Source organism: Tachysurus vachellii, chromosome 17 (genome assembly GCF_030014155.1).
Source record: "Tachysurus vachellii isolate PV-2020 chromosome 17, HZAU_Pvac_v1, whole genome shotgun sequence".
NCBI classification, from domain to species: Eukaryota; Metazoa; Chordata; class Actinopteri; order Siluriformes; family Bagridae; genus Tachysurus; species Tachysurus vachellii.
The window spans coordinates 12,431,242-12,458,817 of NC_083476.1; the positions used below are offsets into that span (position 1 = coordinate 12,431,242).

Genomic DNA, 27,576 nt, shown 5'->3' on the forward strand with positions numbered 1-27,576 from the left:
CTGCAACACATACATGGTCAGTATCCTTGTAATAATTGATTGATTTGTATTTTTCTAACATTAATATTACACATACTAATATCTTTAGCCACGGAATGCTGGAGAAGTTACATGCAAAAGAAATTCTACTGTTGTTCCTTTCCTGTTCTATTCCAGAGCTTCACAAGCGAATTCTATTCAATATCCTTGTAATAATTGATTGATTTGTATTTTTCTAACATTAATATTACACATACTAATATCATGACTTTATCATTCCTTTATTGTTAAATTGATTATCATACTCAAAAGTTTAAAAACTTCTGTTGTATTGTTCTGATTCCTCTAATTTCCATGGAGTTTACGTATACTGTCTCTTTTTGTTTAAAACAGTAGGTTATTGTGTTTTTAGGCTTACTACATGTTCACTTGGAGGTCCAGATGGAGTTTTTTTTAGCTTTTCTCCACCACTGAGTGGTGGATTAGGGATAAGGATATTCTTCTACAAAGAATATGTATATATATATATATATATATATATATATATATATATATATATATATATATAATATTTAAATTATAAGTTAATATTTTTAAAACGAATGTTAAACTTTAATTGAATATATTTATTTATTTATTTTTATCCTTGTTTTTTCTTCTTTTTAGTATTTATTTATTTATTTTTGTTTTATTTCCATACTTCTGTAAATCTCCTTTGAGACAATGGGAATTGTTAAAAGAGCTATACAAATGAACTGAATTTGAATCTAATTTGATTTTGTTTTTCTTTAGTCGAAATGAACTCCAATTCCATGATGCCTACACTGTATGTGGGTGATCTGCACCCTAAGGTGACGGAGCCCATGATTAAGGAGAAATTCAGCACTGCAGGATTCATTCACTCCATCCGTCTCTGTAGGGACAAAAAGACCGGCTCCTCCCTCTGCTATGCTTTTGTCAACTTCAAACATCAAGCTGATGGTAATACACACCATACAGAACACAGGAGAACGCAGTTTTTACAATATTTTTGCAAATTAATGACAGCTTATAGCATATATAAGGCTCTATTATCTTACTGCTTTATTACCTGAATATGGTCAAGTTACTGTGTGTGCCTTATATGACCCACATTTATTTATTTACTTAGATGTGAGATTAAGTGAATTAAATACCAAGACATTTTTTTCCTATAATTATACACAACTAGAATTTGTTATTAAAATGAATTTGCTGTCATTTATTTCCATTCCCTCAGCTGAGCAAGCAGTGGAAATGTACAATTTTAAACCCCTTATGGGGCGGCCCATGCGTGTCGTGTGGTATCAGAGAGATCCGGCTCTGAGGAAGAGCTGCGTAGGAAAACTGATCATAAAAAACCTGGACAAGTCTGTGGACAACGTGACCCTTTTTGAAACCTTCTCTGTGTTTGGGAAGGTTCTGTCATGCAAGGTTCGTGATTTGAACTGTTTAGATCTGAAAGACCTCTGTGTAGCATGATTATCATGTTGTCTTTAAATAGTAAAGTCCTGTAATAATTCTGTTTGACATGAATTCTGTGTGTTGACATGACTTGTCTTTCCTGAAGGTTGTTGCTAATAACAAGGGCTCAAAAGGGTTTGGCTTTGTCCAGTTTGAGTCTGAGGAGGCAGCGAGTAAAGCGATGAAGGAGCTCAACAGCAAATATCTAAAAAACCGAAAAGTGTAAGCCCAGTGTAATTTATTGAGTTTTACTAACAGCATGGGTTCAAATGTCCAGTTTTTAAACAAATGTCTTTGTTTAACTTAATCCATTTGATGTAAATGTAAAGTCACTCTGCATAATGACATCTGCCAAATGGCATAAATATTAATATTGTTAAAACAAAAGTTCTACATGACGGTACAATGGCATTCCAATTAAGCTTAGCTTGTACTTTTGCTGTTGAAGGCATGAAGACTAACAGCAGTGTTTAGATAAAGACTCTAAGAGCAGTGTTTATGTTCAGGTTCATTGAGCGTTTTAAGCCCCGTGAGGAGCGTAAGGCCGAGGAGATGAACAGCAAGCAGGTGCATGTGGGCCAAGAGCAGACTAAAGAAGAGGGACGGACCCACCACAATCAGAAAACTGAACAAGTAAACGCACACACATACATACTGTACACACACACATACATACACACACATACATACACACACACAGAAACACACACACACAGGATGTTGACTGACTTGTCTGCTTTAGGGTGTGGGACTCATCATCAAGAACCTTGATCAGCAGGTGGATGATAAACATCTGCGCACAGAGTTCGCACAATTTGGCACCGTCATCAGTGCAAAGGTCCCTAACACCTAATAATCCCTACATTTTATTATCTTTCCTACTAATCTGGGTCCATTTCCCCTTAATGACATTGTAGTGTGTGTAGTATGGAAAGCTGACAGAGTGTTTATTTTTCCTCATGGTTAGTATGTTAAGCATGTCCTAATGTGTCTCTTACAGGTGAAGAAGGAGAACGGCCACTCACAAGGATTTGGATTTGTGCGCTTTGTGTCTTCTGTGGATGCCAAGAAGGCAAAACAGGAGATGGACGGCAGAATGTGGGGCAGGAAGATGGTCCATGTGGAAATGGTTCAGCACAAAGAGGAGCGCAAGGCTTACCTTCCTCATCAGACAAAAGGCACCATTAAATCATCAACCCGTCATGTGCCAAGTGCCGTCCACACTGTTGCTGTAGTGGACACAGTCCCAGTTGTAGTTCCAGCTGCAGATGAAGCTTCCTCTACACCTGCGGCATCAGTGAGTGAAGTGCAGCAGGAAGAGGACACAACAGTAAGAACAAATAACACACACACACAAACACACACACAAACAATATTCTGCATGGTTAATATTACAACAACAACAACAATAATAATAATAATAATAATATCCTCTGTTTCCAGGATGTACCCACATATTCACCAGCTGGGAAACATTTAACAAGCTACATGCAGGAATCGGCTCCAGTAGATGACCAGATCCAAATAGCGTGTGAGTTCACACTTGTATACACACAAACACACACATAAGCATGGCTGATATTCACCCAGCTCTGCAGTTCAGGCTGAGTCTGCATGTTCTCATTGTGTTTTGGAGGTATTCTCTGGGTTGAAGAGCTGATGGCTCTAGAGCTCAACATGATCTAAGTGAATCTTTAGTGCTGTATTTGACATTTGAAAACTTCTGGATACATGAATAATCTTTCTGTATTTGTTCTGCATCACACATTCAGCTGCTGCAATCTGCATAGTAAATAAACAGCTGCTATCTCTAAAGGCACTGGAAACATGGTACGGCTGTTAGGTCTGACCTGATTTGCTGATCTCTTGGAAAATGGCACCAAAGAAATCACAAACACAATAGGGAGACAAATATACAATACCTTCTTGTATTTTCCCCAAGTGATATAATCAGAATCAGAATCAGATTCATGTTTATTGGCCAAGTGTTTTGACACACACACACAAGGAATTTGGTTCCAGCTGTTAGTGACTCTCAAAAGTACAGACATGTAACTAATACTTTTAATACTACATACTTTTAATGTAACTAATGTATTCCCAGCTCACACCCAGTGTTCCCAGCACAGGTTCCAGATTAACCACAGCCCAGCTCTCACCAGGATACATGATTTACTGAAGATGAATGAATTAAATCGTTCAAATAGTAAAAAAAAAAAAATTTCCATTATCAGCAAAAAAAATATTAAATTATACATATATATATATATATATATATATATATATATATATATATATATATATATATATATATATATATATATATAAAATTTTTTTTTTTTTTGCTGATAATGGAATTTTTTTTTTTTTTGCCATATATATGCCATATATATATATATGCCACATATGTACATACATATATGTAACTGTCAGTGTGAGAGAGTGAGTATGAATGGGGGCGTGTGAGAGTGTGTAAGAGTGAGTATGAATGGGGGACTGTGAGAGTGTGTGAGAGTGAGTATGAATGGGGGAGTATGAGAGGGTCTAAGAGTGAGTATGAATGGGGGAGTGTGAGAGTGTGTGAGAGTGAGTATGAATGGGGGAGTATGAGAGGGTGTGAGAGTGAGTATGAATGGGGGAGTGTGAGAGTGTGTGAGAGTGAGTATGAATGGGGGAGTATGAGAGGGTGTGAGTGTGATAGTGTGAGTATGAATGGGAAAGTGTGAGAGTGTTTGAGTGTAAGCGTGCAACATTACTAGTTCAATCACATGTGCAGTTTCAAGAAAACTGCTAGCCATCCTGTGTGTGTGTGTGTGTGTGTGTGTGTGTGTGTGTGTGTGTATGTGTGTATGTGTATGTGTGTATGTGTGTGGTTGTTGTTTTGGCATTTGGTTTGCTAAATATAAAGTTCATTGTAATAATAAATAATAATAGAAAATTACTGTATACTACTACTACTACTACTACTAATAATAATAATAATAATAATAATAGGTATAATGGGGGCACAGTGGTTGGGTGTTAGCACATTTGCCTCACACCTCCAGGGTTGGGGTTTAATTTCCCACTCCGTGTGTGTGGAGTTTGCATAATAGGAGCCACAGAATGCTGGAGAAGTTACATGCAAAAGAAATTCTACTGTTGTTCCTTTCCTGTTCTATTCCAGAGCTTCACAAGCAAATTCTATTCAATATCCTTGTAATAATTGATTGATTTGTATTTTTCTAACATTAATATTACACATACTAATATCATGACTTTATCATTCCTTTATTGTTAAATTTATTATCATACTCAAAAGTTTAAAAACTTCTGTTGTATTGTTCTGATTCCTCTAATTTCCATGGAGTTTACATATACTGTCTCTTTTTGTTTAAAACAGTAGGTTATTGTGTTTTTAGGCTTACTACATGTTCACTTGGAGGTCCAGATGGAGTTTTTTTTAGTTTTTCTCCACCACTGAGTGGTGGATTAGGGATAGGGATATATATATATATATATATATATATATAATATTTTAAATTATAAGTTAATATTTTTAAAACGGATGTTAAACTTTAATTGTATTTATTTATTTATTTATTTATTTATTTATTTATTTATTTATTTATTTTTATCCTTGTTTTTTCTTCTTCTTCGTATTCCTTGATTTATTTGTTTATTTATTTATTTTTCTCTCTCTTCCGTTTCCATACTTCTGTGAATCTCCTTTGAGACAATGGGAATTGTTAAAAGAGCTATACAAATGAACTGAATTTGAATCTAATTTGATTTTGTTTTTCTTTAGTCGAAATGAACTCCGATTCCATGATGCCTACACTGTATGTGGGTGATCTGCACCCTAAGGTGACGGAGCCCATGATTAAGGAGAAATTCAGCACTGCAGGATTCATTCACTCCATCCGTCTCTGTAGGGACAAAAAGACCGGCTCCTCCCTCTGTTATGCTTTTGTCAAATTTAAACATAAAGCTGATGGTAATACACACCATACAGAACACAGATGAACGCTGTTTTGCACTATTTTTAACGGTAGCTGTGTAGTGTCTCTATTATCTTACTACTTTATTACCTGAATATGGTCAAGTTACTGTGTGTGCCTTATATGACCCACATTTATTTATTTACTTAGATGTGAGATTAAGTGAATTAATTACCAAGACATTTTTTTCCTATAACTATACACAACTAGAATTTGTTATTAAAATGAATTTGCTGTCATTTATTTCCATTCCCTCAGCTGAGCAAGCAGTGGAAATGTACAATTTTAAACCCCTTATGGGGCGGCCCATGCGTGTCGTGTGGTATCAGAGAGATCCGGCTCTGAGGAAGAGCTGCGTAGGAAAACTGATCATAAAAAACCTGGACAAGTCTGTGGACAACGTGACCCTTTTTGAAACCTTCTCTGTGTTTGGGAAGGTTCTGTCATGCAAGGTTCGTGATTTGAACTGTTTAGATCTGAAAGACCTCTGTGTAGCATGATTATCATGTTGTCTTTAAATAGTAAAGTCCTGTAATAATTCTGTTTGACATGAATTCTGTGTGTTGACATGACTTGTCTTTCCTGAAGGTTGTTGCTAATAACAAGGGCTCAAAAGGGTTTGGCTTTGTCCAGTTTGAGTCTGAGGAGGCAGCGAGTAAAGCGATGAAGGAGCTCAACAGCAAATATCTAAAAAACCGAAAAGTGTAAGCCCAGTGTAATTTATTGAGTTTTACTAACAGCATGGGTTCAAATGTCCAGTTTTTTAACAAATGTCTTTGTTTAACTTAATCCATTTGATGTAAATGTAAAGTCACTCTGCATAATGACATCTGCCAAATGGCATAAATATTAATATTGTTAAAACAAAAGTTCTACATGACGGTACAAAGGCATTCCAATTAAGCTTAGCTTGTACTTTTGCTGTTGAAGGCATGAAGACTAACAGCAGTGTTTATGTTCAGGTTCATTGAGCATTTTAAGCCCCGTGAGGAGCGTAAGGCCGAGGAGATGAACAGCAAGCAGGGGCATGTGGGCCAGGAGCAGACTAAAGAAGAGGGACGGACCCACCACAATCAGAAAACTGAACAAGTAAACGCACACACATACATACTGTACACACACACATACATACACACACATACATACACACACACACAAACACACACACACACAGGATGTTGACTGACTTGTCTGCTTTAGGGTGTGGGACTCATCATCAAGAACCTTGATCAGCATGTGGATGATAAACATCTGCGCACAGAGTTTGCACAATTTGGCACCGTCATCAGTGCAAAGGTCCCTAACACCTAATAATCCCTACATTTTATTATCTTTCCTACTAATCTGGGTAGGAACCATTTCCTCATGGTTAGTATGTTAAGCATGTCCTAATGTGTCTCTTACAGGTGAAGAAGGAGAACGGCCACTCACAAGGATTTGGATTTGTGCGCTTTGTGTCTTCTGTGGATGCCATGAAGGCAAAACAGGAGATGGACGGCAGGATATGGGGCAGGAAGATGGTCCATGTGGAAATGGTTCAGCACAAAGAGGAGCGCAAGGCTTACCTTCCTCGTCAGACAAAAGGCACCATTAAATCATCAACCCGTCATGTGCCAAGTGCCGTCCACACTGTTCCTGTAGTGGACACAGTCCCAGTTGTAGTTCCAGCTGCAGATGAAGCTTCCTCTACACCTGCGGCATCAGTGAGTGAAGTGCAGCAGGAAGAGGACACAACAGTAAGAACAAATAACACAGACACACAAGCAACATTCTGCATTAATAATAATAATAATAATAATAATAATAATAATAATAATATCCTCTGCTCCCAGGATGTACCCATATATCCACCAGCTGGGAAACGTCAACCGATCCACATTCTGAAATCCTCTCCAGTAGACGACCAGATCCAGATGGCGCGTGAGTTTCACACTCGTATTCACACAAACACTCACATCAGTGTGGCTCATATACACCCAGCTCTGAAGCTCAGGATTTTGATTAATTTATTTTACTTTACCATTACAACTTGCCAAGTGTTTCATCGTGTAGACTGAAAACATCTACAAGCACCTGCTATCAACTCCTCTTGCTTTTTGACTCAGTAATAATGCATACAAAATAATCTGGCACCTGAACCTCACTCATATTACATGACTGACTGGGACGACTCACTCTTTCTATTCTCTCTCTCTCTCTCTCTCTCTCTCTCTCTCTCTCTATCTGCAGATGATTACATGCTGCCACTTGTGGAGAAAATCCACCCAACTCAGACCAATAAGATCCCCTGTATGAATTTGGAGGGTGAGAACAATTACAACATCATTAACATGATTGGAGAATCTGAGCTTCTGGATGAAATGGTGAGCAAAAATGAACAAAACCCCTCTCACCAATCCCTTATTTACACATATTCACAATTACAGAATCAGTCCTTTACATCTTCATATCCATATCACTTTCATTAACACACATAATATATGAGTGTGTGTGTGTTTATTTGTTTGTAGATGGATAAAATGGACGCTCTAGGAAGCTGGACACAAGCCGGTGAGGATCTTTATTAAAAACTGTTCATGTGCTGATAATCGCTGATTTGAAACACAGCAATATTTTGTATTTATATTCAGATGAAATTGTTTCATCACATCATAGTTATCTCTATGTACAGTAGCTGTGCAACACAAGCAAGCTGTGTAGCCTAAACCACTCTGCATTTCTCTTTTAGGAAACAATGTAGATGTTCTTTAATGACAGCAGTAAGAAGAAGAAGAAGAAGAAGAGGAAGAAGAAGAAGAAGAAGAAGAAGAAGAAGAAGAAGAAGAAGAGAATGAAGAGAGATATTCTATAAATATTGTACATAATGTATTTTATTAAAGATTTCTGGATTATTGTCATTTTAATTAAAAGAGTTTAATTAAAAAATGTTACGAGAAAATTAATTTTGCTAAATTCATTAACTATTAATGAATAGTTAACATTCTTTCATTAACATTAATTATTACCTGAGAAAAAAAATCCAATAACTTGTATAGGCAATTGAAAGATAAATGTCAACATTTTCCTGAAGTCAGGGATGTCCACAGTGCGGCTGGACAGACGTTAACTAGTCTGTGGTTTTTAAGACTAGCTGCAATATCTCTTTTCACCTGATGGTGGCAGCAGATTGTGTTAACGCACTCTAAGGCTAAAATTTAAGAGCATTATCTCTTACTCATTCATTAATTTTCTACCGCTTATCCGAACTATTCTCGGGTCACAGGGAGCCTGTGCCTATCTCAGGCGTCACTGGGCATCAAGGCAGGACACACCCTCTCACCATCTCATTCACTCACGCAATCACACACTACGGACAATTTTTCCAGAGATGCCAATCAACCTACCATGCATGTCTTTGGACCGGGGAGGAAACCGGAGTACCCGGAGGAAACCCCCGAGGCACGGGGAGAACATGCAAACTCCACACACACAAGGCGGAGGCGGGAATCGAACCCCCAACCCAGGAGGTGTGAGGCCAACGTGCTAACCACTAAGCCACCGTGCCCCCATCTCTCTTACTATAAATGCTAATTAACTTACAGAATAATATGTAATGGCTAGAGCTAAAAAGCAAGAAGGCAGAAGAGAAGAAGAGCATGAAAACCTTGAGATACTTGCCAGCAAATTTTAAAAATTAACAATTTTGGGGGGTCATATGTCCTCCCTTTGTGTGCTGAGTCTGCATGTTCTTATTGTGTTTTGGAAGTTTATTCTGGGTTCTCTGGTTTCCTCCACAATCCAAAGATAGTGTGTGACCAGATGTGTAATTGTGGCCTGTGATCAGTTAATCCTCCGTCCCCAGTGTCCCCCGCCTGGGATAGGCTCCAAGTTTACTCACAACAATGCTAAGCAAACACAGAACACATCTTACAGGGATTACTTTAGTACAGCATCTGAGTCCACTTTCACAATGTTGTAGAGTCTTGAGAGGTTTTAAAGTGTTGTAGATGAACCTGATTATCCTGCTTCAGAGAGATAGACCAAACTGTCCCTGATTATTTTTAAGCAATTTTAAAGACATAGGTGAATACAACAGCATTCATTTCTTATACTACCTAGAGCTCAACACAATCTAAGTGAAACTTTAGTGCTGTATAATCTTCTTTCTGTATTCTTTCTGCATCACACATTCAGCCGCTGCAATCTCCATAGTAAATATACAGCTGCTATCTCGCACTGGAAACATGGTACTGCTGTTAGGTCTGACCTACCCAGATTCAGAGGCTTAGGTTTTCAACCAGATCTGCTGATCTCTTGGAAAATGGTACCAAATAAATTCACAATCCACCAGCCACAAGAGGGAGACAAATATACCAAACCTTATATTTTCCCCCCCCAGTGATTTAATGTAACTAATGTATTCCCAGCTCACACCCAGTGTTCCCAGCACAGGCTCCAGATCAACCACAGCCCTCATCAGGATACATGATTTACTGAAGATGAATGAATTAATTCATTCAAATAATAAAACAAATCTCTTTTCCATTATCAGCAAAATAAATAAATAAACATTTTCAACATAAGGGACCATCCATTATTTAACTGGATTCAGACACAATCATGCATCACTCATGGAGGAAATGTAATATGTAGAATAGAGAAAGACAGATATCACCATCACATAATTCAGTGAAGTGAACAATAGATTACTAAGAAGTTTGGTTGGGTTTCATGCAGATCTGAATAGCTGACAATACAGCATTGTGACCAAAGAGGAAATGACTTAACAAGAGAGATAATAAAAAGCAGAAAAGACACCAGACCACAAAATAGAAGTGAGAATCAGTAGAACTTTATTAGAAAGAGAAAAATTCAGAAGGTCTTCAGAATTCACATTGGTCAAGTTTGAATTTAAGATTTAATATAACATTTGTATACTACACACTATACAATACTACAATTCTCTGTATTTTATACAACATTAACTATATATTATTAGCCATTGCTGTTTCACATCTCACAGTGTGTGTGTTTTGCATGTTTTCACATTGTAATTGTCCGTATGCAGGCACGTTCACACCCTTCACATGTTCTGAAACTTCAGCATTTCCTGTTGATGTCTCACAGATCTTTGTTCACATTTTTTCTCTAATCATATAAAACACATGGGGTCTGTGGGTCAGTGCTGTGGGTCACACTGGACCTTTTTAATATCTATGTCCGCAACACAGCCATCTGAAACTCATCATTATAGTTTACCCAAATAATAATTTAGGGGAAAGCAGGCACAAACGAACACTTTGTTTCCTCTGGTTTGGAGAAACATTAAAGGTTCAAAACATTTTACTTCTTTCACATTATTTTTTACATATTTCTGGAACATACATGTGTTGTTTGTGTACTATTTACACAGAAAGCTTAACCTCTCAATTTCTTCATGCCCTGCCACTGATAAAACAGTATGTTACATCCTTGTCTGTTTTTCTTGGCCTGTTTCCCACACCGCCATATAAGAATCATAAAAGTCAATCATGTAAATTTACATGGAAAACTTCGAAAACGTCTGTTACAGTGTGCACCAAGTTAGTCTGCCCCTTTGGTCCATCCCTCCGATGTACTCCTATACGTGCAGGTAAGCAGATGGGCTATGCTAAATTGCCCCTAGGTGTGAATAAGTCTGTAAATGGTGCCCTGAGGTGATTGCCCTGGAGACACTGATTGTTTTCTCACGTCTGCTCCACTTCAACCCTGACCAACATAAAGCGTTTATAGAGAAAATAGTATATTATTTACAGCAGTTCCTTAATAATCAATCAATATATTAGGATAATAGCCTGTTGTAAGGAACTATGCCTGTTCCTTACATAGGCATACTTACAGTGTATTTACAAGTAAATTTCTCTCTGCAAACAGATGAAATCAAGTAATCAGAATCAGCTTTATTGGCCAAGTGTGTTGACACACACAAGGAATTTGGTTCCAGCTGTTTGAGACTCTTAAAATTGCAGACATAAATAACACTATACTATACAAGACAAGATAATACAGACTACACAAGACAATGCAGACAATGTGATACAATATAGACAGTATGAGTATTAAATATAAATAAAATGTATGACTGATCAGTTATGTACATAAAGTGCATGATAGTGCAAATAACAATATTGTGCAATATTATGCTTTTTGTACATTATGCAGCAGCAGTAGTGTGTGTAACCTATACAGATGATGTTCCTGTGTCTGACAGTTTTGGTAAACAAAGCTCTATAGCGCCTGCCAGAATGGAGGAGCTGAAAGAGGTTGTGTCCAGGGTGTGAAGGGTCAGTAGTGATTTTTTTCTTGCCTGGTTTCTGTTTCTTGTATGGTACTAGTCCTGGGGAGTGGGCAGGGGGGCACCAATTATTTTTTCTGCTGTTTTTACCGTCCTGTTTTGTTGCTGCACCAAACCAGATGGTGATGATGGATGTGCACAGAACAGATTCAATGACTGCAGTGTAGAACAGCATCAACAGCTCCTGTGGCAGACCATACTTCCTTAACTAACGTAGAAAGTACATCCTCTGCTGGGCTTTTTTGATGATGGAGTTTATGTTGCACTCCCATTTCAAGTCTTGGGAAATGGTAGTGCCCAGAAACTTGTATCAGATTATTAAATGAAAAATAAATAAATAAATAAATAAATAACTCGGTGAACACAAACCTGTATCTTAGAGCACATGAAGACTGGTGAATATAAGATGTTGATTTATCCGGGTATATAAAATAAAAACAAAATATATTTATATGCTAAAATATATGAATGTGCCTATGAATGTGTTCATTCAGTCATTACCAATAACTGAATGAACTGTTTTTTGGCATTTTGAATAATACAAGATACTTATTTCTAGGCTTGTAATTGTAAGTATCATTATTCTGAAATAAAATAAAAAAAATAAATACATACATAAATCTATAGTCGATTTCTTTTGTCCTTCCTAAGTGAAGAAGGTGAGGGATATTTTTATGTAAATGAGCTCATGCATTAACAGCTGTATGGAGGGTAATGGCCCATTAAGAACACTTTCTGCTCATTAACACGTGGACGATGATTAAGAGCGAGCTGTGTGAACTTTCCTGCTATAAACTTCTCAGTTTCTGTGCTTCTTCTCATTGCATCGGCTTTAAACACCCGGTGAAACATGAGTACATGTGAAGCCTGTGGGAAAACGGAAAGGCCCGGAGTGATGCTGCACAGGTAGACCTTCACAAGAAAATACACTTTACATATAAGTAATATTATGTGGGGGTATAAACGCTGAGCATGTGGATACTCCTTTTACAGATTCCCACAGGAAGAGGAACAGCTCCAGCACTGGATTTCCAGCATGCAGACAGCTGCAGGATGGAGACCTTCAGAGTCTGCGCTTTTATGTTCAGACCATTTCACCCCTGATTGCTTCCAAACATCAGGACGGTTACACTCCTATGCGGTCCCCTCTGTGTTTCAGTCCACGGTGAGTCGTTCTGTGTATCTCTTCATCAGGCACAGATTATTTAATGAATATTTTATTATACCCTTTATACAGATATGTCAAATAATATTCTGGTTATTAATGTGTTTAATCCTTTTGTTCTTGAACTTTTCATCAATAAAACATTGTAGATTTCATTTGACATTAGATCTAGACAGTCTTGCTTGGATATTTAGTGAAGAGTTTGATTACATTCAATTAGTTACCAGTAAACTCAATAATATAATATAATATAATAAAGTATATTATTAAAAAAAATATATATAAATATAAGTTTGAAAACCTTGCTACCAAGCTATGTCTTGTAATTTTCAGTATAATAACAAGACAGATTCCGTGCCAACGAATGTTAATGTGTACAAAGTGTTTAGAAGTAAAACAATAAAAGTCTTTATCTTAAAAATACAACACAATACATCACAGTTTCAAATGTTTTTGTTAACAGTGTCACAATTGATTAAAAAAAAACTTCAGTTATAGACCAAATATTTTCAATGATAAAGAAAGAACAAAATACAGATTGTTTAAAAAAAATACAATAAAGATCTTGTAGCAACTACCATGATGTTCCTAGACATTATTTCTGACAATAGTACATTTATCTTTTGATAATTTTAGGAAGAAACATCGGCTACAAGCCTAGAAACTTCAGAACACGAAATATGTGGTGGTTGTGAAAAACAAGTCCACTTGATTGAAAAGTCGTACAAACTAAAATTGCTTTCAGCCCAACTGAAAGTGAAGAAATATGAAAAGGAGCTGAGTGAGCGGTCCCACAGGGTGACTAAGCTACAGAGAAAAGTGATCGTTTTACAGACCGCATTGAAGGTCATGAGCATGAGGAAGCTCGTATCCTCACCCAAAAGACAAGAATCATCATCAAATACCACCAGCTTGATGAAATGAGAAAGGCGCATGGCCCAAGGCTGAGCTGTGCAATAGAAGAGATTTCTCACATTTAAACAGTTTAAAACATTTTACTTTACTTGAATTGATAAAAATGTAAACATTTCATATGTATAAAACACAAATCCAGTAACATGCTATAGCTAGTTATATTGATATAATGACCAACAGATAAATAATTACTGTTTATAGCAATATAAGTGCACATAGATCTCCAAACACAGTTATTACAGAGGAAATACAGTGTAATAAAAATCTTTAGCACCCGTTGATGAGAACTTCAGTATGAACACTACAGAACAGTGTTCTTAGTTGCATTAAAGGAAAATTACACTGTGCACCAAATTTACAATGTTTTACTGAAATATTTAATGCTAATATGTTTATTAAGTCTGGTGATAATTTGTTGTTTGCTATATTTTCATTATTAATAAAATCATTTCATCAGCATTTTCATCGTTTGTTATATTCCTATTCACCATTAAGTTCAGGGACAGTGAAAGCTAACGTCTATCTTCATTACACATGAGTTCACAGATGCCTATGATTAGATAGATTTTCCCTGATTGACAGGGGAGAGAGCACCCGAGTCCCGTCCCAATAGAGAGCACAACCAATTTTGCTCTCTTGCCTCAGATAACTGTGGTCTTGAGCTACAAACAGCGTTTGTAACTTTATAATGATATGCTCAGCACTGTTCTCTTACACCAATTAAGGGTCATTCCCATGAGTAAGTTAGCAGGTGTGTGTCACACGGAGTTGCAGTTGCAGTTTTGCAGTATATTGCAGTTACAATGGTGATTAATAGGACAAAATTTATATAATAAAAGAGGCAATTGTCAGTTTTTGTGAGCTATTAACAAAAAAAAAGACAGCAAATGGGAGACAGCAAACACAGTGTGACTTAGCCAGGATAGTTAGTGATCTAAGGGATCAAAAGTGTGTTCAGGGCTCAGAGCACACAGATGAGGAAGATGTGAGTGCTGGACACACTGCTGCATTACTAAGTCAACTGAGAGTTTCATTACGAAATCATTTTTTGACTCAGTTGAAGTTCATATTAGTTATAAATATGAAGGAAAAAATCTACCCTGAATGACTTCATAATCTTGGCTATCAAGGTTGATCAGCAAGGCTTTAGAAGACCAATATAACAGAATTTAAAAGTTTATAAGAAACTACACATCTTATAGACTAGTAAAATTGGGGTTTTGAAATATGGGGGGGAAATAAATTTTAAAAAAATGTAATACAGTGATGCCTCGAGATACGAGTTTAATTCGTTCCGTGACTTTGCTCGTATCTCAAAACAATTTTCCCGTTTAAATGAATTGAAATCCCATTAATCCGTTCCAGCTCGCAAAATTCCACTCCAGTTGTTTTGTTTATGTGTTTTGAATATGAAAAATGTACAGTAGCTGTATTTATAAATGACAAATATTGTATAAAAACATACAGTAATAAAAGAGAATGTTAAAAAAATAAACTGGTTTTACTTTACGGAAGATGCGCACGAAGGTTGAGGGAGGAGTAAACAGGAGTTTTGTCTCGTACGTACACTTTCGCTTTCGTTCACTTACTCACTACTGTACACTCTTAATGCTACTTTACACTTAAATGGAACTTAACTAAACCTCACTAAAATTAACGAACTTAAATCAAGCATCGCGTCAGTTCTGGCAGGCCACGTCGTCAAGCCTGCATCAGCTGTTAATCAGCTGTCCACGACGCGCACCAACCCGGTTACGACATCCATATTACCGACCATTTAAATTCCCATTCATAGAGCCACTCTAGCGCTTTGCTGCTGCTGTGATCTAAACTCCCTCCTCCAACCCCGACTCCACCATGCCGGAACCCGTGTTCCTTGTACCAGTTTACGTCATAAATCTCCACATATTTTTCTCTCTCTCCCTCTCTCTCTAATTATTTAATTATTTATTTATCAATTCATTCATTTATTACTTTCCAAAAACACGTAAGCGAGCATATCTAATACTATGCATGATTAGTGGTTCTGTTATACGGGGTTTTATTCTATTTTCGCTGCTTTCTCCGCTCTGTCCACGCATGCGCACGGACGGGCGAGTGGATTCTTGCCCAGAACAGAACCATACTGCCAACACTAACTGTATGCGTATCATCTAATAAATTCTCATTTGACAAAGTGGTCCTGACAGAACTGAAATTCTCTTAACTTAACTAATTGCTACAATTTCTGTTTTCTTTACATTAATTTTGCTTAATTTTCTTCATCGCTTTTCTCTTCACTTGTTTTTGCCTTTTTTGTCACTCTTTCCTCACTAACATTTGCCGGTCGTTTTAATAAAGACCTGTCCGGTCAGCATATCAGATGAGGTGTAGTCGCACATTTTTTAACGGATCCGAAAATTACGGATCCGCAGATGGTCGGCACCTCACGCAGCCCCTTTGCGACTCTCCATAGGAAATGAATGACATCCGTTTTATCGGCCGTCGTTTGTCGTGTGCAGTGGAAAGGCGGCTTTAACCGAGTGAGACGCAGGAAGCTGAAGCGGGGGAAACAGAGCACACGTGGTTGTTGGGGATCTTTGTTTCGGCGGCGGCGGCTCGGATGCTCGTATCTCAAAAATTTGCTGGTATCTCAAGCCAAAAATTTGGTCGAATCACAGCTCGTATCTCAAAAAATTCGGATGCCAGAGCACTCGTATCTCAAGGCATCACTGTATAATTATTAGTCATATATGTCTGAATATATATTCTACATATATATATATATGACGAAAATGTTTTTCAGGTCTATGAGAAACATTTACTTCTGCTCTATAAGCACCAATGCAGACTAAACACTGTCATCTAAGGACATAATCTAGGACTCAAATATGGAGATCTATTTAAAACATAAAGAATAATTATAAATATTGTAAGATTAGTGTTGAGTGGTACTTTGGTTCTTACCCACAATAAAACTGATGAAGGTAAACTCATCACACTGTACTGTGTAAGAAATACACACTGGTGTGTGTGTGTGTGCTGCAGAACCTCAGTTTGTGTGTGTGTGCTGCAGAACCTCAGCTGTCAGATGGCTGAGTGAGCTCTGAGTGAGCTGCTGCTGAGAGTCATGTCCCCAAACACACTAGCATATGAAGCTTTGAGGAACTGCACGTAGTTCTGCAGACTGCGGTTGGTGCTGTCTGACTGTTCCAGACGATCCTTCACATCCTGCAGACGGCTCTGGTGCCTCCTCTCTGCCTGAACATACGGTAACAATGGAGATAGAAAAATTAATACAATGCAGTAACAAGGGTTTAATAAATCTCCCTCACTGATTAGTACTAAAGACTAGGACAAGCCGAGCCCTAAACTGTCCTCTTTAATTTATTTAGTTATTTGTTCCCAGCATTATATATATTTTTTTCAGAAGCCATGCTGTAAAAGCTGCTATAGTGTGTGCTATATAGCACATTGCATATTTGTGTAAAGTACTGGGCTCTCACATTTGCCAAAAAAGACTTTTCTACAGATTTTTAAATACATCTTTATTTAACCAAACATGGAAGACAGAGTGGCATGAAAAACTAGAATATTATGATCTAGTGAAATTGATTTTGTTGCCAATATTTCAGTGTAGAAATGTAACTTAGCTTGTCTATCTTTGGGACATTCGCTGGTACATGACTTGACACAGACTGTGGCTATATACAGGTATATCACACAAGCAACTCATATTTTATTGATTTCTTTCCCCTAAATTTTACAAGCAACAACGTCATAATAATTATTTATTTAAAGTGCAATATTGATAAGAATAAATCTTATTATAAGCAAAGCTGGTTAGTCAGCTGATCCTGGTTAGGACCGGTTACAGACTACATGATGGCTGAGCTACACAGTGTCCAAGACTTACCTCGTCTTTGGTTCGCCGCAGCTGATTGAGCTCTGAAGTGGTTCGGCTCAGTTGGGTCTCCAGCTCAATCACTTTGGACTGAGAGGCTCGCTCTTTAGATGCAGCTCGCTCCTTTGTATTGGACACCTGTCAATCAGACCACATGTTAGATGACTGAAAACATTAGAAATGCACAGAACCTAACTCATGAAAGTCATTTCATTGGCTGAAATTGTATAATTGACCATTTGTTTTTCTGTATATAAATTTTGTGGCTAAATAAAAACAAGACTAGACATTCAATTAACATAATGGCACCTTATAAAGGGCAGAAGTATTCGTGTCTATGGTAGCCAGCATGCTGCGATGGTTGAGCAAGATCTTTGCTTTTTAAGTTGTACCAACAATTCTGAGAAAATGTCGACTAAACTAAATGTTAAAGCTATGTTAAAACCCTATCACTCTGTCCTGTATAATGTGCTTCCCATCTAAACAGGTTTTTCCTTGTGCCCAGTTATTTACCATTGTACTGTGGATAATTTGTAGACAAATACACAAGGATGTATAGACTATTCTCTGCACAGCCTTAGCTTAACATAGAGAATGCTGTTCTTCTGTATGTGCTAACAAGTTTTATGGAGTCTTAGGTGTTGTAAATGTACAGACCTGTCGTCTGGCGTCCTCTAGTGCCTCTTCTAGCTGCCGGTTTAGAGTGCTGCACTCGCGAGACTTCTCCTCCAAACGCACCTGGTTGTGAAGGATGGTTTCCTCTCGCTTTGCTAGCATTTGCAGAAGATCTCCGTTCTGAGAGCTGGCATCCTCCAACTTCCTGTTTACATCAGCATTCCAAATTGAACAACAACAACAAAAAAAAAAAATCCCCATCCATTTTTACAAATGTTTTTTGGCAACGCTGAGAAAGGCAGCTCAGCCACTACAGCATAGACCTCAAATCAAATCAAAGTTACTCTCAGATTTAAGACCTATTTTCTTCCTCATTTTATGGGGACAGGTTTTTGTCCTAATTGGATGTCAAATTTTTTTTTTTCTTCAGTTTTACAAACTGTTAATCAAATTTGGGTTTTTTGGGATTTCTGAGGTAAATAACCCTGTAAAAGATTTACAAATAAGTTCTTTGTATACAGCTTTAGGAAATGGGGCTCCATATTATGTAACAGGATGCCACATGCTGTGTTTGGTGTACATTGCTGTAGTGGCTGACCTTTCGAGGGACTCCACTTTGTGCTTAAGCTGGTTGTTGTCCTCCATCAGCAGTGTGTTCCTCTGCTGTACCTTCTCCACCTGAACACCCTGCTGTTCAACCTGCTCAAATACATCAACAAAACATCATCATCAAATTCATTTTCACACACACACACACACACACACACACACACACACACACACACACACACACACACACACACACCTTACTTATCTTTATTACTAATTTGACTTCTTATTGTGACTGCTACTGTCATGGTTTTGGGATGGATTTTCCCAATGGCAACTTAGTAAAGCAAGCTGAATGTAGCTAGGAACACTGAGGACACAACAGCAACTCTGTTCATTTCTTTGAAGCATAACTTTTATTCATAATGTCACTTGGATGTATGGTTATAAGGCTAATATTATTTTTTTATTATTGTGCATCTAACAGTAAATGGGAACTAACTGCAGGTAGGAACTAAAGTGACGTCTGTGGGGAAAAAAAAAAAACAGACAGACCACACACCCACCACAGAATTGGCCTGAGGACGTATTCCAGTCAGTCATTTGAATGTGTCACTTTATTTTGTCATCCCTAATTTGCATAGAAATGGGAAAATCTCAATTCAAATGTTCTGTCTCTTAACAAAGTGATTCTTTGTTGTGCACATATAGAGAAAATGAATGGTTGCCTGTTGTTTTGCCATTTGCTAGTGTGAGCATAGGGTTAGCAGTGTTGTTATTATGTAATTACAAAAGCTGCTTTTTTCATATCAGCACAAAAACACTCCAGACAGCACTTTTACTGTAAAGAAAGTTGTAAAAGAAACCTTATTATAAAGTGGGTTTAGGTTCCATGTGACCTCAAACACACACACGCATGCACACACGCGCGCACACACACGCACACACATGCACACCTTAACTCGTAACTCAGCGAGACCCGCCGTAAGCTCAGCATTCCTCCTCTCCTGTACACGTTCTTTCTCGTGTGCTTCATGCAGTTGGAGCTCAGCGCGGCGCAGGGCATCAGGTAACGGCTCCAGCTCACTCAGACGACCCATCAGCTGCTTCCGGGCCTGCTCAATCTCCTGATCCAGCTCTTCTCTCAGAGCCCGTGCCTCCCGCTCTGCCTGCTGCGCATGCACACTATACTCATCTGCCTCGGCACGTGTCTTCTGCAGCTGAACACACACATCCCCAAAGTTATAGTCCTTATTATGAAGCTCTATAATTAAACACCAGTCCCACTGTGTGTGTAAATGTGTGTGTGAATTTGTAGTAATATGATGCAAAGACCTGAATCTTGTAGCTATCCACTAAGCTTTCATACTGCTTCACTGAGGCTTTAACCTGCTCGACCTCAGACCGGGACAAAGACAGTTTCTCTTCCAGTGCTGACAGAGTTGCCTGCAGAAATATGCTCAATATCATAAAAATATAATACACCTAAACCCAACATACTACACAGCATTTTCGGGTCACATTTTCAAAATAAACCAATACACGATTTTGAGAATGTGTAATATTCCGAGAGCAACGTTTGTGTGTAAAACTGAGGGATGCCGATTTACAAATACAGGAGAAATCAAATTCAGTGATATCAAGGCTACTAACATCTATGTGCTATTCAGTAAGGGTATGATGTCTCAATGTCTCTTGTGAAATGACCTACCCTCTTTTAATGTCACACAATTGTAACCCTCACTGAAGCAGATTACAAAAGAACAATTTTTTGTAGCTGGACAAATGAATAATAGAACAATAAATAAATAAATAAGGGGAAAAAAGGAGTTGCATTGTGTTTTCCGTGTGCATTTGTGGTGATGTAAGACTCGATAGGATCAAGTTAGTCTGAAACCGCGAATAACAGCAGGAACCAGGAACAATCACACTCAGATTCGGACCACAGCAAATGTGTCCAGTGTAAAAATCGCCTTGTAACTCTGCTTGTAAAATACAGCTAACACATTAGAGTGTGGCCCCACCTTTAGGCTCTGGTTCTCCAGTCTAACAGTGGTGCTCTCTGTGGTCACACTGTGCAGTCGGTCCAGAAGTCCATCTCTCTCTGCTCTGGTTTTCTCCTCAAGCACATGCAGCTGCTCTGTCATATCTGTGATCCGGCTGGAAGGAACCGAACGGATGCTCTACTATGGTGGTCTGAACACCGAATCTCCATTTTGATCAAAAGATGCTGTTCTAAACATTTTAGTGTCTACCTGTTCAGCAGTGTGATCTCCACCTCCAGCTGGCCTTTCTCCTTCAGCTCTTTTGCATGACGACTGCTCCAGTTCTCTGCAGTTGAAACAGCATCTGCCAGGCGGGCTTCCTACAGTTCACACATATAGAGTAAAGTTATGCTTTAGGTTCTCACACATTTTCATCCGCAGCATCTTATATACACTGTAGTGATTTGCTTTATGAGTGGTTTATCACATAATTAACAGTTGTTTATCTTTATCTTTGATAATCTTATAATAAAATAAAATTTAAACCTTTTTCTGAGCCTTTTTCTGGGCTTCAAGTTCAAAAGAACCTGTGCAGGGTAAGTGGTACAGAAAATGGAAAAATGGATGTATGGATTTCAGTTTTTTATTGCAGTGTGTGGAATTATTTATATAAATATATACATGTTATTTGTTTCTGCCAAAAGGTTCTATAATGTTGTTTTTGGCACAAAAATGATGTCACACAATGGTTGTGTACAGTGTCAATACATAGGAACCTTTGGAGACCAAAATTGTGGAGACACTCAACCAGGAGTCTTCTCTGGTTTCTACTTCACTGTTCTTACCATTTCGGTCAGCTGAGCACCGAGATGTCCTGCAGTGTCCTCACTACGCTCTGCTCTCTGTTTCAGTGCCCGTGTTGCTTTCTTCAATGCCTCTTTATCCATCTCGGCGCGCTGCTTCAGCTCCCGCATCTGAGCCTGCACACACTCCATCTCTCCCTGCTGCTGACCAGCTGCTCGCTCCAGGTTCTGTACGGATCAAAGAAAAGAAACTGTGGCAATGTGTTACGGATGATGGCTAAGGAGTTAGACAGCATGTGTTTTTTATTGTGCTAAATCTTGATAAAAGATTAAAAAAAGAAAAGAAATAAAAAAGACCATTTTGTCCAGACCATACGGCCTTAGCATTTAGTGTTCTGACAAACTGAATAATTATAAAGTGATTGCAGCAACGACCCAATGATGGGTTGATGATGATGATTATTTGTAGCATTTTTAGAAATACAATTGCCAGGGATAAAGCAGCGTTTGTTTCATTAACAGGAAAGCAACAAAAAATAAAAACAAAACAACCAACCTTAATCTGGACTGACAGGCGGTTATTTTCTGCTTCCTTGTTGCGGAGTTGGCCCTGCAGATGAGCTCGGGTCGATTCCAGAGACTTGGACAGCTCACTTGTAGTCTTCACATGTTCCTGTGATGGTGAGTATGTATAACATTACACTGTAGGTCTAAGTGTACAAATTTAGATGTGGATTTGCTCAGTGTACCTTCTCATGCTCTAAAAGGCAGGTAAAGTCTGCGACTTCTTTCTCTTTATCCTGTAACTTCATCTGTAGATGCTACAGAGGAGAGATATTCTCTGTGTTAAACACCCAGCATACATGCACTAACTAGACCATGTACATACTAATGAATAATGTATTATATAATGTTATACTATAATATAATACATTATTATAATAATGATATTCCATGGAAAAAAACAGACCGAGTTTTCTGCCTCAACTTCAGTGAGCCTCTTCAGAAGAGAGTCTTTCTGCTCTAGCAATTGAAGCGAGTCCATCTGTCGAGAAAAAAAATGTAAAAAATGAAATAAACATCAACAGGCACAACACGACAGGCTCATCTCAGGCTCATGAGACAGCACCTCATGCTCATGCTGCTCTCTCAGGAGGCGGCGTAGTGTTCGGTTTGTTCTCTCGAAAGTTTCCAACTTCTGCAGGAGGAGATCCTTCTGCCGGGCCAGCAATGAGTCTGAGCCAGTCATCCGCTTCTCCTAGGGGAGAAAACAATCAGATGCCAAACAGTGTTCTTTAATATCTTGCTATGGATCTGTTGTCTAGGTAAAGATTAAAAGTGAAAAGCAAAAACTTGTCCTTAGTGTGTAACAGTGAGTAAATGGTGACACACTCACAGTTCTTGACATGCGGCTAACAGCGTCTCGGAGTGCCAGGGCCTGCTTGGCAGCTGCTGTGCTGTCAAGCTCTGCCTCCAATAGCTTCTTGAGCAGCACATCCTTCTCCTGCTGCAGGTTCTCTCTCTCCAACCTGACCAAGAGCACACAGAAACTAGCAGGGAAAATATCTCAACACATATTTATTCATTGCTTCCAGTGAAACAGCAGTTGCTACATGTAGCTACAGATGGATAGAGTCAATGCCACAAGACTGTAACATGCTGAATTTTTCAATTAAAATAGTGCTCTCAGGAAAACCGAGGATTTATCAGCTATAATAATCATGATCAGCTATGCTCAAAGTTGTTTGGGTGTGTAATACTGTATAAATCTCTGTTTACATTATTTTGCCTAATATATTTTATGGGTCTAAAGGTGTAATTTAAGAGCTTTTAAGTGTCGAACCTGCCATAGTTGTTTTCTTCCAGTATTTTCTCCATGGACTCCCGAAGGAGTGTGTTCTCTCGTTCTGTGAATTCTAGCTCCTTGGCGACTTCGGCCAGCTCCTCCTCCTGCTCAGCTATGACACGCTGCGAAACACTTAGCCTCTCAGACTGGCGCTCTAGCTGCTGTTCTTTCTTACGCAGCTTCACCTGTAAAAAAAATTATGTGCTGCACTGAGTCCAAGAGCAAATAAATCATAACAAACAGATGCAAGTAATCAAAGTGAGTGTACAAAGACAGTACCAGTTTTTTACATCTGGTTTTGAAAAACTTATTAGTTTTTGCATTGCCAATAATGGGGCTTACTTTTTCTCTGTGATTTTGCAGTCCCAAGTTCAAGTTCATGGTCGTCTTCTGCTCAAATTGTTTGAGATAACATGGTTCCTCAGGCACGGAGCACGTTTCTGGTGCTGGAGTCAATCTGCTTTTGCAATAGAAAGTGCAACTTCTTGTGTCTCTAGCACTCACCTCGTTCTTTAGTGAGCTGACCTCAGTCATCAGGCTATCGATCTTCCTCTCATACTGGTTGATGCGTCCATGCAGAGCTTCCTCCTCATCAGTGGAGAGGTCTTCCAGACGGAGTGCAGAGCGTGAAGCGTCTGGCTCGGGTAGGGGGGTTATCTCCAATTGATGGCTTGGTCCCTAAACAAATAATAATTTAGAAGTAATGTTTAAAGAAACAGTATGCCATGTCTACTGTTTATCTCTCCTATGTCATTTTTGCTACAAAGTTTTAAAAACAAGAATTACAACTGAAATAATATGAACAGTGGTTTTATACTTTAAATAATATTAAATAAATATATTGATAATCTCCCCAAAAATTATATTAATAAAACATAACATAATTTAATCTAAACACAATGAGCTCTGAGATGTTGAGGTGCCATTTTAACTGGAAATGGTGTTCAATGCCGGCTGATGTCCTAGCTCCGCAGCCTCTGCACTGTGTGGCACTGCAGAATGAAGCGGTGCAGACCTGGTGTCCACTGAAAGCTACTGAAAAGCTCCTTTTAATGGATATAACATGGTTGCATTTATAAGTTAGCGGATTCTAACCTATTCTAATACTAATATTCCTATATAATGCATTTTAGTCATTGTGATCCCAGAGCTATTGATCTCTGTACAAGCACAGATGATTTTGGTAATGGCACAATGTCTGAACAAATGAATGCAACCATGTGGCCAACATGAATTCTGGATATTTTAACTCTATGGGTTATGCAAACTAGAACCTCTGATGTTCAGTGCAATTGCATTAGATTCATAGAACGCTTATATAAATACTATCAACTGTACATTCCCACAATAAACAGTTACATTCTAGATTAGATTTGATTCAACTTTATTGTCATTAAACATGTACAGGTACAAGGCAAAGAAATGCAGTTTAGGTCTAACCAGAGTGCAATAGCAGCAAGTGCAGGATATACAGTGTTTACATTAAATAAGTTCAATAAAATGGTAATATAGAAGTAAATTACAGATGTGTATGTACTAGGAACATAATATACAGATGGCTATAACTATAAACTGAAGGTTACCTTTTACCTATTACCTTTAGTATACACATCATACAAAAAGGAAGCTACCGAAGAAACACTATTTCAAACATTTGACCTTGCCATGTCCTTGACCCTTTTTGGATCAATTCCTGAATCAAATCAGTTTATCTGCTGTTGAATTGATTCGTGAGATGGACAGACATGTTCAACTAGGTCTGCAGCAGATTATTAGTTAAACTGTTCCTTTAAATATCGCATACATAATAAACATCATCTAACCTCCCACTTGTATGATCCTTCTCGCGTTGATGTTTTGCCCGGAGGAATCCATGGGACTCTTGTCTTAACTTTAGCAGTGGGACGTAAACAGCCTTTCACCTTAACCTGCAACGACAAGAGCAAACGACATGTGCTGATTATCTGAACGTGTCTTCACACTAAACTCTGGTGCTGCTATCATTTAAACCATTTCTAAGAACAAGGAAAGAACTGACCTCTGCAGGCTTTATAGGGCTGTTCTTCATGCCCTTCTTCACATGCACATGTACAGGTGTGCTTTCACTTACATGCACATGCAGCGGTGGTGAGGATGAGCTGGTTCTCATTGCTTTTTTCTGCATGAAACAAAAAAATCCTTTATTTTTCTCTCTAGAATAGATCACTGTATATTGCAAACAAACGTAAGACTATTATCTTTCATCCTAATGCAGTTTTCTTTGTATATAGAAACTGAGCCACAAATCAAACCAAAGAAGACTTTTAATATTTTTATTATTGATACATAGAATACAAAATATCTATTGTTTATATTTTATTGTTAATACACTTAGGAGTTGTCCACTTGTGACAATAGTCAGTTTTAAAGGCATAAATTAGCCCGCTGTCTAAGTGACCGTGTCACATATAAGAACATATAACAAACAACAAACACCAAACGCAAGTCTGTATCTAACTCGCTAATATACATCACTACATCCACTAGTGGCTAAGCAGTTAGCTAATGTAAACAGTTACTTAACTCGAACTTAAAAAAAAATAACACCAAGGTTGTGTTTCATAGAGAAATAACTAAACATATAAACCACAACAAAATAACTTTCTTACCATCCGAAAATAAAAAAACAAACATTCGAAATATCCAAAATATCGTATGGGAATAATGTGTGTATAAGCTAACAGGCTAATTATTTCTCTTATCTCGAGACGCTTCCTTCCCTTCCGGTAAGAACGAGCTCTCTTTGGATTGATTGGCTAATTCAAAAGCGTACCGCGCTCCGATTGGTGGAAGTCATTACCATTGCGTCACGTTCCATATTACGTTGCCGGTAGTAACTGTAGCCATAGCAACCAAGCCTAACACTGGACCCAAGCCGCAGGTTGACAAGGACACTAAAGCGGCGTGTTAGGACTTATCTCCAAAACCATTAGCGTCTCTTTGTCCACATCTAACAAAACAAACATCACAATAAACTACAAATTACAGTGGTTACCAATGTTGCCACTGCTTTTTGAGTATGAATCAGGTATTATATGCCCATACACTTGGCAATAATTGGGTGGACACCTGACCATCACACACATATGTGGGTCTTCCTCAAACTGTTGCCACAAAGGTGGAAGCACACAGTTGACTTGAATGTTTTTGTGTGCTGAAACATTAAAATTTCAACTCAGTGGAACTAAAAGGTCCAAACTAGTTCCAGCATGACATTGCCCCTGTGCACAATGTAAGGTGTTTAAAGACATGGTGTCAAGGCTCCTTGCCGTACATGAGCGCTTGTACTCACTAATGCTCTTGAAGCTGAAAAGGCAAATCCCCACAACCATGTTTCAAAATTTAGTGAAAAGACTTAATGGGACGTTCAACAAGAACACCTGGGTGTGATAGGTCAGTGTTCACCTATTTTTAGCTAAACATTGTACAAAAATGCAAATCTACCTTAGACATTGTGAAGAAGAAACTAATCACAACAAATGTTTCCAAGAAAAACATGTCACATGTTGAGCAACAGGGTTTTAAACCCAGTAATCATCAATACTATTGTTTTATGTCAGCCTAAAAGTAAGCACATATTAGCAAGTCAAACTAACAAGACAATTTGGGCATTTGAGTTTACAATTTTTAGACCTTAATTTGTCATTTTTGTATTATGTGAATCCCAGGTTAGACTGCAGATCTGTTCTGTCCCACAGTGACTCAAGAAATGATTCAATAAATCAGTTAAGGATTTTCCATTACGTTCCACTTCTGTGTTTCCTTTTGCTTTTTGCACTTTTGGTGTCCTTATGGCAATCCCTTTTTATTTGTACTTGTGTATATAAGATAGGGCCCTTTTCTCCCATAAGAGGAGTTTTGTAATATGTCACCATTTTATGGGATGGCACATTATGAAGCATCTATTTAATACAAAATGTATTAATGGTCCTCCAAAGGGGTGGGATGTGGTTAAAAAAGAAAGAAAGAAACAAAAGAAAGAAAGAAAGAAAGAAAGAAAGAAAGAAAGAAAGAAAGAAAGA

General features: G+C 38.1%; 3 protein-coding genes across 4 annotated transcripts; 2 read left to right on the plus strand and 1 right to left on the minus strand.

Moving 5' to 3' along the window:
• The first annotated feature begins 776 nt into the window (after nt 1-776).
• On the plus strand, nt 777-7,541 carry LOC132860389 (polyadenylate-binding protein 1-B-like). The gene is made up of 14 exons (XM_060891577.1): nt 777-960; nt 1,238-1,431; nt 1,568-1,683; nt 1,968-2,122; nt 2,202-2,299; nt 2,462-2,791; nt 2,905-2,992; nt 5,249-5,437; nt 5,700-5,893; nt 6,030-6,145; nt 6,404-6,558; nt 6,640-6,737; nt 6,848-7,177; nt 7,494-7,541. The coding sequence occupies exons 1-14, from the start codon at nt 777-779 to the stop codon at nt 7,539-7,541; spliced, it is 2,295 nt and encodes a 764-aa protein (XP_060747560.1).
• A 137-nt stretch (nt 7,542-7,678) lies between these two features.
• Nucleotides 7,679-13,846, plus strand: si:dkey-228b2.6 (uncharacterized protein LOC563918 homolog). The gene is made up of 4 exons (XM_060891579.1): nt 7,679-7,804; nt 7,952-7,991; nt 12,726-12,919; nt 13,556-13,846. Exons 1-4 carry the CDS (start codon nt 7,679-7,681, stop codon nt 13,841-13,843), a joined length of 648 nt encoding a protein of 215 aa, XP_060747562.1. The 3' UTR covers nt 13,844-13,846.
• On the minus strand, nt 13,472-26,295 carry odf2a (outer dense fiber of sperm tails 2a). 2 transcript variants are annotated; one of them, XM_060891060.1, is made up of 19 exons: nt 26,164-26,295; nt 25,554-25,673; nt 25,339-25,443; nt 24,020-24,193; nt 23,513-23,700; nt 23,066-23,198; nt 22,799-22,927; nt 22,640-22,714; nt 22,419-22,490; nt 22,226-22,342; nt 21,712-21,897; nt 21,137-21,246; nt 20,906-21,041; nt 20,217-20,327; nt 19,838-20,101; nt 18,931-19,031; nt 18,375-18,537; nt 17,730-17,855; nt 13,473-17,074 (listed from the first exon to the last, which is right to left on the minus strand). In XM_060891060.1, the coding sequence occupies exons 1-19, from the start codon at nt 26,164-26,166 to the stop codon at nt 16,901-16,903; spliced, it is 2,487 nt and encodes an 828-aa protein (XP_060747043.1). In that variant the 5' UTR covers nt 26,167-26,295; the 3' UTR covers nt 13,473-16,900. The 2 variants fall into 2 exon arrangements, with proteins under 2 accessions (XP_060747044.1, XP_060747043.1); XM_060891061.1 differs by lacking the exons at nt 24,020-24,193; nt 25,339-25,443; nt 25,554-25,673; nt 26,164-26,295 and adding an exon at nt 23,858-24,008 and having other exon boundaries at nt 13,472-17,074.
• Between the last annotated feature and the right edge of the window lie 1,281 nt (nt 26,296-27,576).

Bases quoted from the DNA above. Each gene is read 5' to 3' on its own strand.
- odf2a (XM_060891060.1), bottom strand. The intron at 24,194-25,338 runs GTTAGATGATGT...TTATTTGTTTAG, and splicing joins AAGGATCATACAAGTGGGAG to GGACCAAGCCATCAATTGGA. The intron at 21,042-21,136 runs GTAGACACTAAA...GGTTCCTTCCAG, and splicing joins GAGATCACACTGCTGAACAG to CCGGATCACAGATATGACAG.
- LOC132860389 (XM_060891577.1), top strand. From the start codon at position 777: ATGAACTCCAATTCCATGATGCCTACACTGTATGTGGGTGATCTGCAC. The intron at 1,432-1,567 runs GTTCGTGATTTG...TCTTTCCTGAAG, and splicing joins GGAAGGTTCTGTCATGCAAG to GTTGTTGCTAATAACAAGGG. The intron at 1,684-1,967 runs GTAAGCCCAGTG...GTTTATGTTCAG, and splicing joins TATCTAAAAAACCGAAAAGT to GTTCATTGAGCGTTTTAAGC.
- si:dkey-228b2.6 (XM_060891579.1), top strand. From the start codon at position 7,679: ATGCTGCCACTTGTGGAGAAAATCCACCCAACTCAGACCAATAAGATC. The intron at 7,805-7,951 runs GTGAGCAAAAAT...ATTTGTTTGTAG, and splicing joins CTGAGCTTCTGGATGAAATG to ATGGATAAAATGGACGCTCT. The intron at 7,992-12,725 runs GTGAGGATCTTT...ATAAACGCTGAG, and splicing joins AGGAAGCTGGACACAAGCCG to CATGTGGATACTCCTTTTAC.